Below are 12,713 nucleotides of genomic sequence, written 5' to 3'. Positions count from 1 at the left end.
CCCGCCCCCCCAAAAAATGGATCCACTGACGTAATCCAGGGTCAATCACGACATCCAACATTGTCCATGACGACGACTCAACAACATAAAAAATAAAACAATAATAAATAGTAATAATAATAATTTTTAAAAAGACGACAGCCATCCCGTTCACTCGCGACGTACTCCCGTACGTCGAACACACAAACTAGCGATGTTCGAGTCGAACTCACGTTTGACTCGAACGTCCAACCCATCCCTAGACAGAAACTATACATATTTCTAGAGAGAGATCATTTGTTCTTACACAATATTGTTTATCTTGCAGGGCTATAGACTTTGATGGTGTTACAGTTGGATTGGCACATATCGGGGTTATGTGCAATGAACAATATTCTGCTGGAGTTGTCCAGGTGAGATTTAGAAGCCTAAAATATAAGCTAGTTTACAAAAGGATGTCACAAGCACACCATTTAAGTGAAATCAAGAAAAGTCCATTTATTAATGGCGTAACTTGTGACCTCAGGGCCACGGTGCAAGAATCCATGAAGGGCCCCCCTCCCCCCCTAAGAAGAAAAACAATGGACACATTTATTTAAAAAAACAAACAAATACATTTTAGACAAAAAAATAACACACTCTCCTCTTCCATGTCTCCAGCTCCCCATTATCTCCCCTTCATGTCCCCATTATCTCCTCATGCATGGCCCCAGCTCTCCTCTCTCTGACCTCACACTCTCCTTTTCCATGTCCCCAGCTTTCCCCCATCTCCCCGTTTACGTCCCCAGCTTTCTGCTCCCGGAACCCACACTCTCCTCTCCCATGTCCCCTTCATATTCCCAGCTCCCTACATCTCCCCCTTCGTGTCCGCAGCATGCCTCTCTTACCCATGCAGCTCTCTATTCGGCAGTAGTTCTGTGTGATGAGGGGTCCAGAATACCCGCGCTTCCCACTCATTGGCTGCTGCGCCGGCTGGATCATACTTCTCGCTGCACCCAGAACAAGGTGAGGGGAGCAGCATGAAACAAGTAGGACCCAGGACAGGCGGAAGAGGCCCCGGTACTGACATTAGCGGTTACCAGAATATTACATATCCTGGTAATCAGCGGTTACCAGGGGCCCCTCTATGTGGCGGAACTCCAGGGCCCAGTCAGCTGCGACCTCTGCGACCACTGAGTACTGTCATTCCAGTACAAGCACTTTTGGGGCCGCACAGGGTCCCCTTCATCAGGCTCAGAATGAAAAAGAGGCAGTCACAACGATGATCAGTCAATAATTTGAACATGCAGTCTTAAATGAATATAGGAGGATGAGTCAAAAATTATCCGCACTCTGGCTGTAGAATTTATTTTATTCAGCTTTTAGAAAAGACAAATATACATCCGTTTTCAACATAATCTCCTTGCTTTTCAATACACTTTGTCCATTTGTCCAGCTTTCTTATTCTTATTCCCTGTGAGCTGTGATCCACGATTGCACCGCTGTCTTCACTTCTTCATCAGAGCTGACCATTGAGGCTACAGTGCTTGCCAGCATGACTGAACAGTCAAAGATTTCATGTGCGGTCTTGTCTAGTGACTCCACGTTGAAAGACACACTCTGCTGCCCATTGGGGGATCTAATACAATACCTGTCCTACTCCCTCCCAGACCTCAGCTCCTTTCACTGCAGCAAATTAGCAAACAAATAAAATCTCCAGAATCAATCAAGTTTTATTGATGCAAGACACACAAAAAAGCAGTCATCTCAAAACCACCTGGACACAGTTCATGCTGACAAGCCTATTCATAAGGTCTTATGAGTAAGTGCTCCAGTGCAGTTTGTCGTTTGTTTTGCTTTACCGATTTGGTGCAGCGACGCATGGGGTTTCTCAGCTGCCAATGGGATGTGCGGGATCCCTTGTGTGTCTCTGTACCTTTAAGGAGGTGGGGCGTCCTCCTGACAGGCCTGCACCCAATTTGATATCTTCTGCCCCCATGTGCTCCAAGATGGAGACTCTCATAGTTTAGAGTTAGGACCGCACTATAAAATGTGCATTGGGGCGGCAGTGCGGCTTACACATCCTTTGCAGAAGACGTGTATCCAAACCTCTGTCATTGTCCTTAGTGGTGAGACAAGTTGTTTTACATGCTGGTTTGTGAGTGTGCCATGATGCCTTTCTACTGTACCACTAATACAATACCTGTCCTACTCCCTCCCAGACCTCAGCTCCTTTCACTGCAGCAAATTAGCAAACAAATAAAATCTCCAGAATCAATCAAGTTTTATTGATGCAAGACACACAAAAAAGCAGTCATCTCAAAACCACCTGGACACAGTTCATGCTGACAAGCCTATTCATAAGGTCTTATGAGTAAGTGCTCCAGTGCAGAAAGTATTAAAGCACATTTGAGGTGACTTTAGTGTCTTTCTATCTTTCATTGAGTAGTAATAGAATACTGGCCCTTCCCATTCATCAAGCTGCAATATCACTTCAAAAGTGTCAAGGACTGCTTTGAAACCAGTTCCATGTTTATTGATCTCCCGCAGCCCTTCTATATACCCCACAGCCCCCAACACCTGCCGGTGTTCTAGACAGCATTCCCCTTGGTGATAGACCCCCAGTGACTGTGTCCATCACAGCCAGGTCATACAGGAAGTTGGTTGCAATAATTGCAAAACCAAATTTCCAAAACTTGTAGAAAACAATCAACTTATGTTGACCAATAAATATTTCACATTTTCTCAATACCCTGCTGCAGCAGTGCATGCAGGAGTTCCATGCTCATACTTGTAGTTGCAAAATATCATCTGAACATTGACTTTGTTTTCTTTTCCGTACATGTCTATATCCAGACTTTGTTTACTTTCGGTGTCTCTTACATTTTCCTTCTCCCCTCAGGACTTCACTAAGTCATCAGCCGCTGTTGGAGCCACATTTGTCCACGAGATTTCCCACAACTTGGGAGTGAATCATGATAACGCAAACTGCTCGTGTTCCTCATTGACTTGCATAATGTCGCCGTATGTCGGGTAAGATAAGAAATGTTAAAGCAGCTCCCTGTAAAAAAAAATTTAAAACCTTACTGCTCCTGCTGCTCCCATCGCCAGATGCCATTCCGTTGAAGAGGATTCAGCCCCAAAGATCTATGGGGAAGCCTACACTTTTGAGTGTATTAATCTACACTGTCCCCCACAGCCCTCATTAGTTCCTTCAGCCAACTTTTACATCACTACAGGACACTGCGTCAATACCCTGTGCGACGACATGGTCATCAGTTTATGGGTTATATGTGTATTGGTGTTGGCTAAGATCAAGTGTAGTATCTGTTCTTATCAGTTATCGGGAATTGAATGGCCGCTGTCACCTGTGTGGGGTGAATGGACGGCCTAGTAGATTCCAGGCGTAATTGGTAGGGAGCCGGATGAGGTTCCAGGCCCTCTGAGTTTTTGACCCTAGTAATGGGTGGGCTCCGGCGGAGGGATCTCTGAAGGTGAACTATCTCCTGATGGGAATGCATACGAAGCTTGGTCGAGGCTAGAGGGTTGGGGGCGGCAGAAGCCCGTGGTGTTGTGCCCCCTGGGGGTGGCGTCCCAGGGGTGCTCAGGTAGTCACATGGGTATGGGACCCCACTTGACTCACTTGATCACTCGGTCACACACCACATTGCTCTTTTCTGCACAACGCCTCTTGGACAGGCCTCATGGCTAGTCCGGGGCAATTTTTTTGCACTCGGCCCCTAAGGCCTGTCAGCGTGGTGCACTGGCACTTTATTATTTATTGCACTTAATGCACGATTGGCTTTTTTAAAAAGCATTGACCCACAGATGCTGAAGGTGCAGGTTTCTTCTGTGCTTCCTACGGGGTTCTCTGTCTCCTCCCACCCAGGAGGGGGGTTTCTCTTCGGGAGATCCCCCCTGCCTAGTACTGTGAGGGACCTGTTTCGGCAGGTCCCCGACGGAAATGGTCCACCGGCCTTCGGGGTGGTGGGCCAACAGTCTCAACCCCTGTCAGGAGCCTTGCGCCCCGGGGGGTCGGGAAAGTAGGTCCCTTCTTTTGAAGGAACTTGCACCCTTGTGCACGTTTTTGTGTGCTGTGATTTCACGGTTGCACTTTTTTTGTTCACAGGGGGAAGTTTGTTTTGATGCACGTCCACGGGCTTCAAAAAAAATATGTGTATTGGTGTTGGGTTATGTTTAAGTGAGTTGTACTGTATAACCTGTTATCAAAAGACTGTCAGCACCACCCCTCGTTATGCTCCCTTTGTACTCCAAGGAGCACAGGACAATTACATTCTCCTGCGTCTGGCCACACTCCTGCTATGACTGGCTGGGGCCCTGCTGGGTGGTGCAGTCAGAATGTCTAGGGAGGGCAGGTTGGATTTGATGGGATTATAATCTGATCTGATCACTTTCTGTTTAAAAAGTTGCACAGTTACTCAAAAAATCAGAGTTTGTTTCACCATACCCTCGGGTCTCAAGTAGTGACTGGGGAAACTGGGAGCTAAAGATCAGCGAGTTGCAATATCTCTTGAGCAAGGAAGAAGACAGCGTCGGACATACTCATCCTGAGTACTGGGGGTCCGTCTCACCCTGTACAGCAGCACTCTCAGACTAGGAAAGGGAAGGCCAGGAAACTGGCAAGGAGCAAGCTGATTGGTGGAGAGATCTGAGTGAGCAGAGAGATGGCCCTAATCATTCTGCTGCTGCTCCTGCTCAGTGCAGTCACAGGCAGGGGGAAGAGTGCTGTATTGATCACACATTATATTCCTGCAGTAGCCCCACTGCAAGGATTAATACAATTGTTAACTGGAGTTCTGCTTTAAATAACTATACAAAAAGGAGTGAAGTTAGCTGTTTAGGAAGAAACATGGAAAGACAGTAATACATTCTAGGTACTAAACATGTTTAGTGGATGTGGAGGTAATAATAATTTGAAGCAGGATTTGCTGTGGAGAAAAGAATTAAGCAAAAGTTCACTTAAAGAGCACATGGTAATATGTCCATCGTCTCTTCTTGGTACTCATTTCCCTACAGAATAAGCTGATTAATAAATAAGTAATTTTTAGCAACAGCAGGGATAAGAACGAGGTCACAATACTATTAGAGGATATAGAAGCTGAATAGAATCTTATAGACCAACAACAAGATGCTATAGTTTGCATGAAGTGAGCAAAAATAATGGAATATTGTTGGTAAGAGCTTGGTATATGTAGGTTCTGTCTCAACCACCGATTTATGTATTTGAACATACTTCCTGAGACTAAGATGGTTATTCACTAATAAGCCTTCGGCAGCTAACTGAATAACCCCCTCAGTCTGTACGGATAGTTTGACAACCTGCTGAGCTGATATCCACAGGCAGGTCCAACTCATCAAGAAAACTCTGAATATAATTCAGTGTGGTTTATTCAGGCTTGACAATACAAAGGATGTGATTCTTTATCATTCTTAGAGGTAGGAAGACATTTCTGGAAACTTTGTAAAACCATGTGCAAAGCTCTCTTAACACAGTGAGGCTGGGAGTCTAACTAGAGGGCTTTATCAATTTACACAAAACATCGGGGGTGATAGTGGAAGATGCCAATGTATACAGAAATTAAGCTGTAATAATGCTAATCTACCACTAGTTGTCAGGAATATAGCATAACATAATGATATACAATGCAATATATAGCAGTGTAATAACAATAGCAGAAAGTAACAGCTGATGTGGCAGCACAAGTAGTATGTATGTAAATAATTGTGCTGTCAATGGACCCAGACTTTTCAGGTGCTACAATGATTTGCAAGAGAATTATAATTTTGGTGGGAGCTATTCCTTTCCACCTCTCCCTCTATACTGGGTGGCAGATCCTAATCAATTGTCTCAAACACAACCTGTTACCTGTGTTTATGCCGGCTTTAGTCGGGGAAGGTGGAATGGCACAACATTACAACTACAACTACCAAGAGCTGTCTGTAGCAAGTCACTATAGAGGCAGACCCTTGGGAGTGCTTTGGGTTGTGTTGTAAATGGCTTTCTGGGCAGTGACAGAGAAGCAGAATGCTGCCTTGTCATCACTGAGGCTTTAGCTTGTCTAGTGAGAGCAATGCTTTTGTAGAAATGGGGGCCAGGGAAAATTAGACAAAAACACTGCCTGCAGAGAACTGCTTGGGGGCAGTTAGGCGACAGCTCACCAAGCACACTGACAAACCTCTTCATTTCAGGAAATTGTTGGGAATGAGTGCTTTCAATAGGGATGCACCGATACCGGTTTTTCTTCCCGGCCAATCTGGAAGCCGAGAGGCGTGTCATTACGCGGAAAAGGTATCGGCGCATTTGGGCGTGTACGAGTACTCGCCCAAATACTCCGGTATCAGCACTGATATTGTTACTAGTATCGGTACATCCATAGTTTTCAGCAATTAAATACATGACCATTGGTGTAACCTTAGCCATAGCAGCCTATGGAGCAGCCTATAGGTTGTAAATTAAAGGAGAACTAGTGAGTGAAAATCGCTCATCCTCATAGTTCGAGCCGACGCGTGACAATGAAACTGTCACAGGTCGGCTCAATAGATCGGGAAGTGAACGAACACATACCGTCGCTCGCTCACTTCTCGATCATCTCACTGCAGAGAGCGGTGACTGTCAGTCACAGCTCCCCGCAGGGATTCCCCCACTCCTCGCTCCGATCCTCCAATGCTGACTGGAGGAACAGACGGGAAGGGGGCGGGTACAGCTGGCTCTGCCTCCAGATAGGCAGAGCCAGAGGTTCATTCACACAGCTGGGTGGATCTCAACAGCATTGTCGGGATCCGTCCCGGCTGCGGAAGTCTCGCGATGTACTGAGCTTTGGGTGACGGGAGGACGCTAGTATATGTCCTCCCGTGACCCTTAAGAGAACTATGGAGAAAAACACTTACCCCATAGTTCTCTTTTACACCTTAGGGTTTTTTTTTTGCATAAACAGTATCCACTGCAAGCCGTAGATATATGCAAATACATTAAAAAAATTATAAAAAAAGTTACCAAACATGTAAAAAATTACCTGTGTCTCCGCCGGTCGCTGCCGTCTGAAGATCTGAAGATTCTCGAGCGGCCGTGAATGATCATGGGGCGTGTGCATGCGCAGTAGAGATTTGACCGGGAGAAGGAGAGATACGGCACAATCACATAGTTATCCAAAATTTGGACATGTTATTTCTTTCATTCGAACATTCAGATGCATCCGAATGTCCAAATTCCTCCAAATTTCAATTCGGAACTAAACAAATCTTACATGTCTAATGTAGCTTATATATGTTCAATAAACATGGATTATACTTTCACCCCACAAGACAGTGGTCTGGGTTCTTCTACAACAATACCACCATATCATTGTCTGCCTCCTTTTTCTCTGAGTTATTAATCATTTGTCTTCTCTCTCTCCCCTTACAGTTCTCCCATCCCTTATACATTTAGTAAATGCAGCCTGGACCAGTTCAAGACTTTCCTGATGACCAAGGTGCCCACGTGTCTGTTGAATGAACCCAATAAAAAGACCAGTATGGCCCCACCAGTGTGCGGAAACCACTTTGTGGAGATGGGAGAGCAGTGTGACTGTGGAACTGAACAGGTCAGTCTGTATTATAACCTTCACTCAAGACAGAAGAGGGTAAAGTGCGTTTGTAGCAAGCAATAAGCAGCAAAGGAGAAGTGCAGTAAACATAGATAAAAATAAACAATAAGGTGATCAGCGCCAGTAAGTGTAAATGTGAAAATAAGAGCTACCAAGCACTAAGGATATAAACTAAATATCTGGAAAATGTGAAAAACAATATTGTGCTGATCTAATAATCATAGACAGCTAATAAATTGAAACATATATAAATGAGTCACATATATGAGTCTTCAAACAAATGAGGCATTGAAAATATCTACACACAGACAAAAAAGCAATATAGACAAAAAGAGTCCCAGGAAAAAACAAAAGCAAACAATGGTGATTGTGGTCAGAGTTACTTAGGCTTCCGAAGTCTTCATGACCCCTACTGATACCAACCTGATGTGTGCCATGATTTTGTGGTCAGCGTGCCAAATAAGTGGGCACACTCTAGTGAAATGATAGAACCTGGGGAAGGGCGGGAGGGTCAAGCGTGACCTCACCGTGACGTGCCTTGAAGCTCCCTGTCACCCTTCTTAAGGGGAGGAGAGCCGCCGCAACTCCTCCCACAAACACGGCCAAGGTACCTTGGCCTATTACTTGTGCAAAAAAATTCCTCAGATGATTTGCATCAATGGTGATTGTGCAAAAAAATTCCTCAGATGATTCACATCAATGGTGATTGTGCAAAAAATTCCTCAGACGATTCGCATCAATAGTGATTGTGCAAAAAAATTCCTCAGATGATTCGCATGATTGCAAATCATCTGAGGATTTTTTTTGCACAATCACCATTGTTTGCTTTTGTTTTTTTCCTGGCACTCTTTTTGTCTATATTGCTTTTTGGTATGTGTGTAGATATTTTCAATGCCTCATTTGTTTGAAGGCTCATATATGTGACTCATTTATATATGTTTCAATTTATTAGATATTTATGATTATTAGCTCGGCACAATATTGTTTTTCACAGTAAACATAGATACTTCCATTTTCTCATCAAAGATGAACTCCAGGCAGATATACAAGTCATACATCATTGCAGCTCTGCATTCATTAGTACATTATTAAATGTATCCAGACAGTTCTAAAGCTGTGCGCTGCTTCCCATTGAATCCGAGACCTGTAAGCGTTACTAAACAATTCAATTGTAATTCAAATTACAATTCATTGAGTCCCTTAAATACAAAGGTCGGCATTTATAGCAAATTGGGATTAGATGACAGAGAATTTGACAAAATATTTCTTAACCTAATTCCCACAATCCACTGACTAAAAGGTCTGTTGTTGAATGATACTGCTGTGAACTCAGGGTACCCGTACATTGGACAGATGATGTCCACTTCCTGCGCTGTTCAAATACTGGAGTCTTCTTGGTTCTGTATATCCACTTGATATGTTCAGGAGGGAAAGGAGGGAAGGCTGCAAATCTCTTCCAGCAGTAAATACAACTAGACAGACACCTCCTCCTCATAAAATACGATTATTGAGATCTGCAATGACAAACATCCCAACTCTCCCGGATGCTCCAGGGGTCTCCCGCTATTAGATAGGGGCTAACGGTCGCCCGGGAGAGAAACATTTTCTCCCGGAAAGGTTTACTCTGCTGTATCTAGCAGAGTAAACATTTCCCTGCTATCTGTTTTTTTGTTTGTTTTTGTGACATCGGAGAAGTCGGCCGCCGTCAGTCAGAGAAAAAAATGCATAGCTAGATTGCTATTGGGTATCTCACTTTGCCATAGCCAATAGCAGACTAGCTATTGCACCCGCCCACTGCTGCTGCCAATCAGCAAAAGGGGACCTGAAGTTCTCCATCAGGTCCTCTTCTAGTGATTGACAGCAGCAGAGGGCAGGTGCAATAGCCAGCTTGCTATTGGATATTGCAAATTGAAATCGTCAATAGCAATCTAGCTATTCATTCCTATGCTTTTTTTTTATTCTGACTGCAGCAGCTGTCAGAATACTGAAAAAAAAAAACAGCAGATAGCAAAGAAGCTATTGCTTCCCGGGCTATCTGCCATCATTTCAGGGGGGGGGGGGAATGGGGGCAGAGGGCACCTCCCTGAACTGAGAGGGGTACATCCCTGAAATTGCTTTCTTCAGGTTGGGATCCCTGCAATGATAATAAAAAGACAGGTACAATAAAACTTAACTTGCAAAGCTCATCTCATGTCAACAACCCACTCTGGGTGTCTCCCTTCACTGCAACCATAGTAGCTCCAGCCTGCAATGCAATGCTAACTGAGAAGATAATAATAATAATAATAATAATAATAATGGAACAGGCTCTGACTCATATTCTGCTAGGTGCCCCTAAATGGATACATACAGTAGTTACTACTTTACTTAATGAATTGCTGCAGATTCTTCATCTTGTTGACTGGACTGATTTTGAGAACTATTTCTTGGTACTGTTTATACTTACCGCCATATAATGAGCGCATTGGACACATTGTGTTTTTCTTATTAGGAATGCACCAATCCCTGCTGTGATGCCCTCACATGTAATCTGAAAGCAGGAGCTGTCTGTGCAGATGGGGAATGCTGTGAGAAATGTCAGGTGAGTTACATCACTTTAAAGCATCCATCAATCTAGAGTACAAATTAAAGGAAATTAATATTGAGGTGTATTTATTTTAGAATGTTCATGCAATTTTGCAGTGTGCCCATGAATAAAAGAGATCAGTTTGATGATAATAATGTTATTCATTTGTGTCAATGTTTCTGTGTATAATATGCATATGGGAGCATCCATATTTGCTCATTACATGTGCAGACTCTGATTCCTACTTTGCAGTGCTACACATTGGTTGTGCTTTACTACTCTTTCTCTACATTGCAAGGATCAACTGCTTCTTTAGGTCTATGGTACCTGTGTTAAGGCCTTTACTTAACTAATCCCCTGCACTCCCCTGGCATTCGTTTCCCCTGCACTCCAGCTTGTGGACTATCCTTCGGCATCCTCACATATAATGTTGGGCTATATATGCAGCATATGTGATGATGTCAGTGGGCAGCTTCCCTGCAATAAGATTTTTTTTTCCTGGAGATAAATAAAGCTGAACAAAGCTGATTGTCCCAGAATAGGATGGGAGGTATAAAAGCTTGAGAAACCACTCAGTTCTTATTACATAGTCTAATCCCGTGGTGCCAATACAGATTTTAGAATGCCACTATATGTGGACGATAGATATTGTTGAAGGCCTTCTGTTTAGGATCGGTTGGGACCCTTATCATCCCTTTATCACACTGAGACAGTGTTACCAAAATGCCCATTTGAACCCAATTTTTAGAATACTCATGTAGGTGAGAATGCTTTTGAACAAACCTCCAAGGGTCTTGTGCTAATGAATGTGAATTTTGGTGGTACTATAGATGAAAAAAGAGGGAAGCGTGTGCCGACTCAGCCTTCATGACTGTGACCTTCCGGACAAGTGTGATGGGAAATCCAATCTCTGCCTCGATCTTTTTAAAAAAGACGGAGCTTCTTGTATGAATGGCCAAGGTTATTGTCTTCATGGAAAGTGTCCGACGCTGGCAAACCAGTGCACTGCCCTGTGGGGTTCAGGTAACTAACAGCTGCCATCATCTTCAATGTATGCGGGTCTCAAACATATGTATTGTTGCATTTTGCAAACATCAAAAAATTGTATTGACAATGGATAGCTATTTAGAAGGATCATATATGAAGGATTGAATTCCAACGATATAAACAGGTGCCAACTACAGGATGTAGTATGGAGGAGAAGGTTTAAAGTGAGAACCTGTTTATTGATCCCTCATGAAGAATCAGTTGAAATGAATGAATGATCAGTCAGTTGACATTAATAACTGTCATTGACAATCAGGTGACAGGTGCAAGTGTTTAATGGGGGGAATTTATCAAAACTGGAGCAGACAGATCTGGAGCAGTTGCCCCTAGCAACCAATCAGCATCTCTCTTCAATTTGCTCAGGTAAGATTTGAAAATGGAGCTGATTTAAAACAATGGTCTCCAAGCTTCAGTCAGCCATGTACCAAGCCAAAATGCATGGGGTTCCCCTACAAATTTATATCAGACTTTTTAACTACCTCCTGGCCGGCCGTTGTGCATACACGGCCGGCCGGGAGCTTCTTGAATGTAACTGGGCGTGTATACACGTCCTGTTAGTCCCGCCCACTCGTGCGCGCCGCTGGCCGTGCGAGAGCGGGAAAGACACCTAATTTAAAAACCGGCAGCGATGCCTGTTAACATACAAGCGATCCGGCGGATCGCTTGTATGTGGTCCCGGTATGTGCGCCCCCCCTACCCCCTCACGCTGATCCCGTGCTCCGCTGTGCCCGGTGCGAGCCTGGGACCATCATAGTGCCTCTGTAACAGGGGATCAGAGGGAGGTCGGTTCACGATCTCCCTCCGGTCCCCTCTCCGCTGTCAGAATGCGGAAGTGGTGTATATTACATAACGTCCGCATTCTCGTGTCACTCTCCAGCTTCAGATGCTGGAGAGAAGCTGATGAAGCAGATCAGTGCTTCATCCAGTGGTGTATTTAGGTTTGGGGCTGCCCTAGGCTAGACAAAACTCGGGCGCCCCCCCCATACACTAAATTTACCCCACCTGGCTGTGGTCTCAGGTGGGCTCTGCAGGGTCTGTGGTGGTCTCTACAAGATCTGTGGTGGGCTCTGCTGGGTCTCAGGTGGGCTCTGCAGGGTCTCAGGCTGCTAAGTACGGTCTGCATCCGACAGAGATGCAGACCGTGTAGCTGCTCCCGCAAGTCAGGTACGCGGTCCTCGACCGCGTACCTGACTTGTGAGCTGGCTGCCGGCCACAAAGTACCGACTCACGGGCCACGGGCCGGTACATTCGCCGCCCTGCCGGGGGCTCCTAGGTGACAAGGGTCTTGGAGACCACTGATGTCTCCATAAAGAGGACCTCTCACTTCTTTTGCTATCACATATGGGGATTTCTTAGCCCCCTATGTGATAGCAATAAAGTTAAGTGAAAAAAAAAATAGGAAACAAATGTAAAGTTTCCCCAAAAATGTTTTTTTAAGTTACACATAAAAAAGAATAAAAAATAACTAATTTTTTTAAAGTCCCCACCCCTACATACACGCATGTAAACATGCGTCAGGTGCGCATGCCTGCGAAAAC

The 12,713-nt window shown here is 44.6% G+C and overlaps 1 protein-coding gene across 1 annotated transcript in view; it reads left to right on the top strand.

The window, feature by feature from the left end:
- LOC108802773 (zinc metalloproteinase-disintegrin-like crotastatin) overlaps positions 1 to 12,713 on the top strand; it is a 52,381-nt gene that overhangs the window by 18,864 nt on the left and 20,804 nt on the right. Inside the window, exons 10-15 of the mRNA XM_018574632.1 lie at positions 308 to 392; positions 853 to 984; positions 2,861 to 2,991; positions 7,382 to 7,559; positions 10,054 to 10,143; positions 10,959 to 11,151. Of these exons, the coding sequence (XP_018430134.1) occupies positions 308 to 392; positions 853 to 984; positions 2,861 to 2,991; positions 7,382 to 7,559; positions 10,054 to 10,143; positions 10,959 to 11,151 (809 nt within the window). The remainder of the gene's footprint in view (positions 1 to 307; positions 393 to 852; positions 985 to 2,860; positions 2,992 to 7,381; positions 7,560 to 10,053; positions 10,144 to 10,958; positions 11,152 to 12,713) is intronic.

This window comes from Nanorana parkeri, unplaced genomic scaffold (genome assembly GCF_000935625.1).
Source record: "Nanorana parkeri isolate BGI_ZX_2015 unplaced genomic scaffold, ASM93562v1 scaffold3104, whole genome shotgun sequence".
Taxonomy (NCBI): Eukaryota; Metazoa; Chordata; class Amphibia; order Anura; family Dicroglossidae; genus Nanorana; species Nanorana parkeri.
This window is presented reverse-complemented; position numbering and strand designations above follow the sequence as displayed.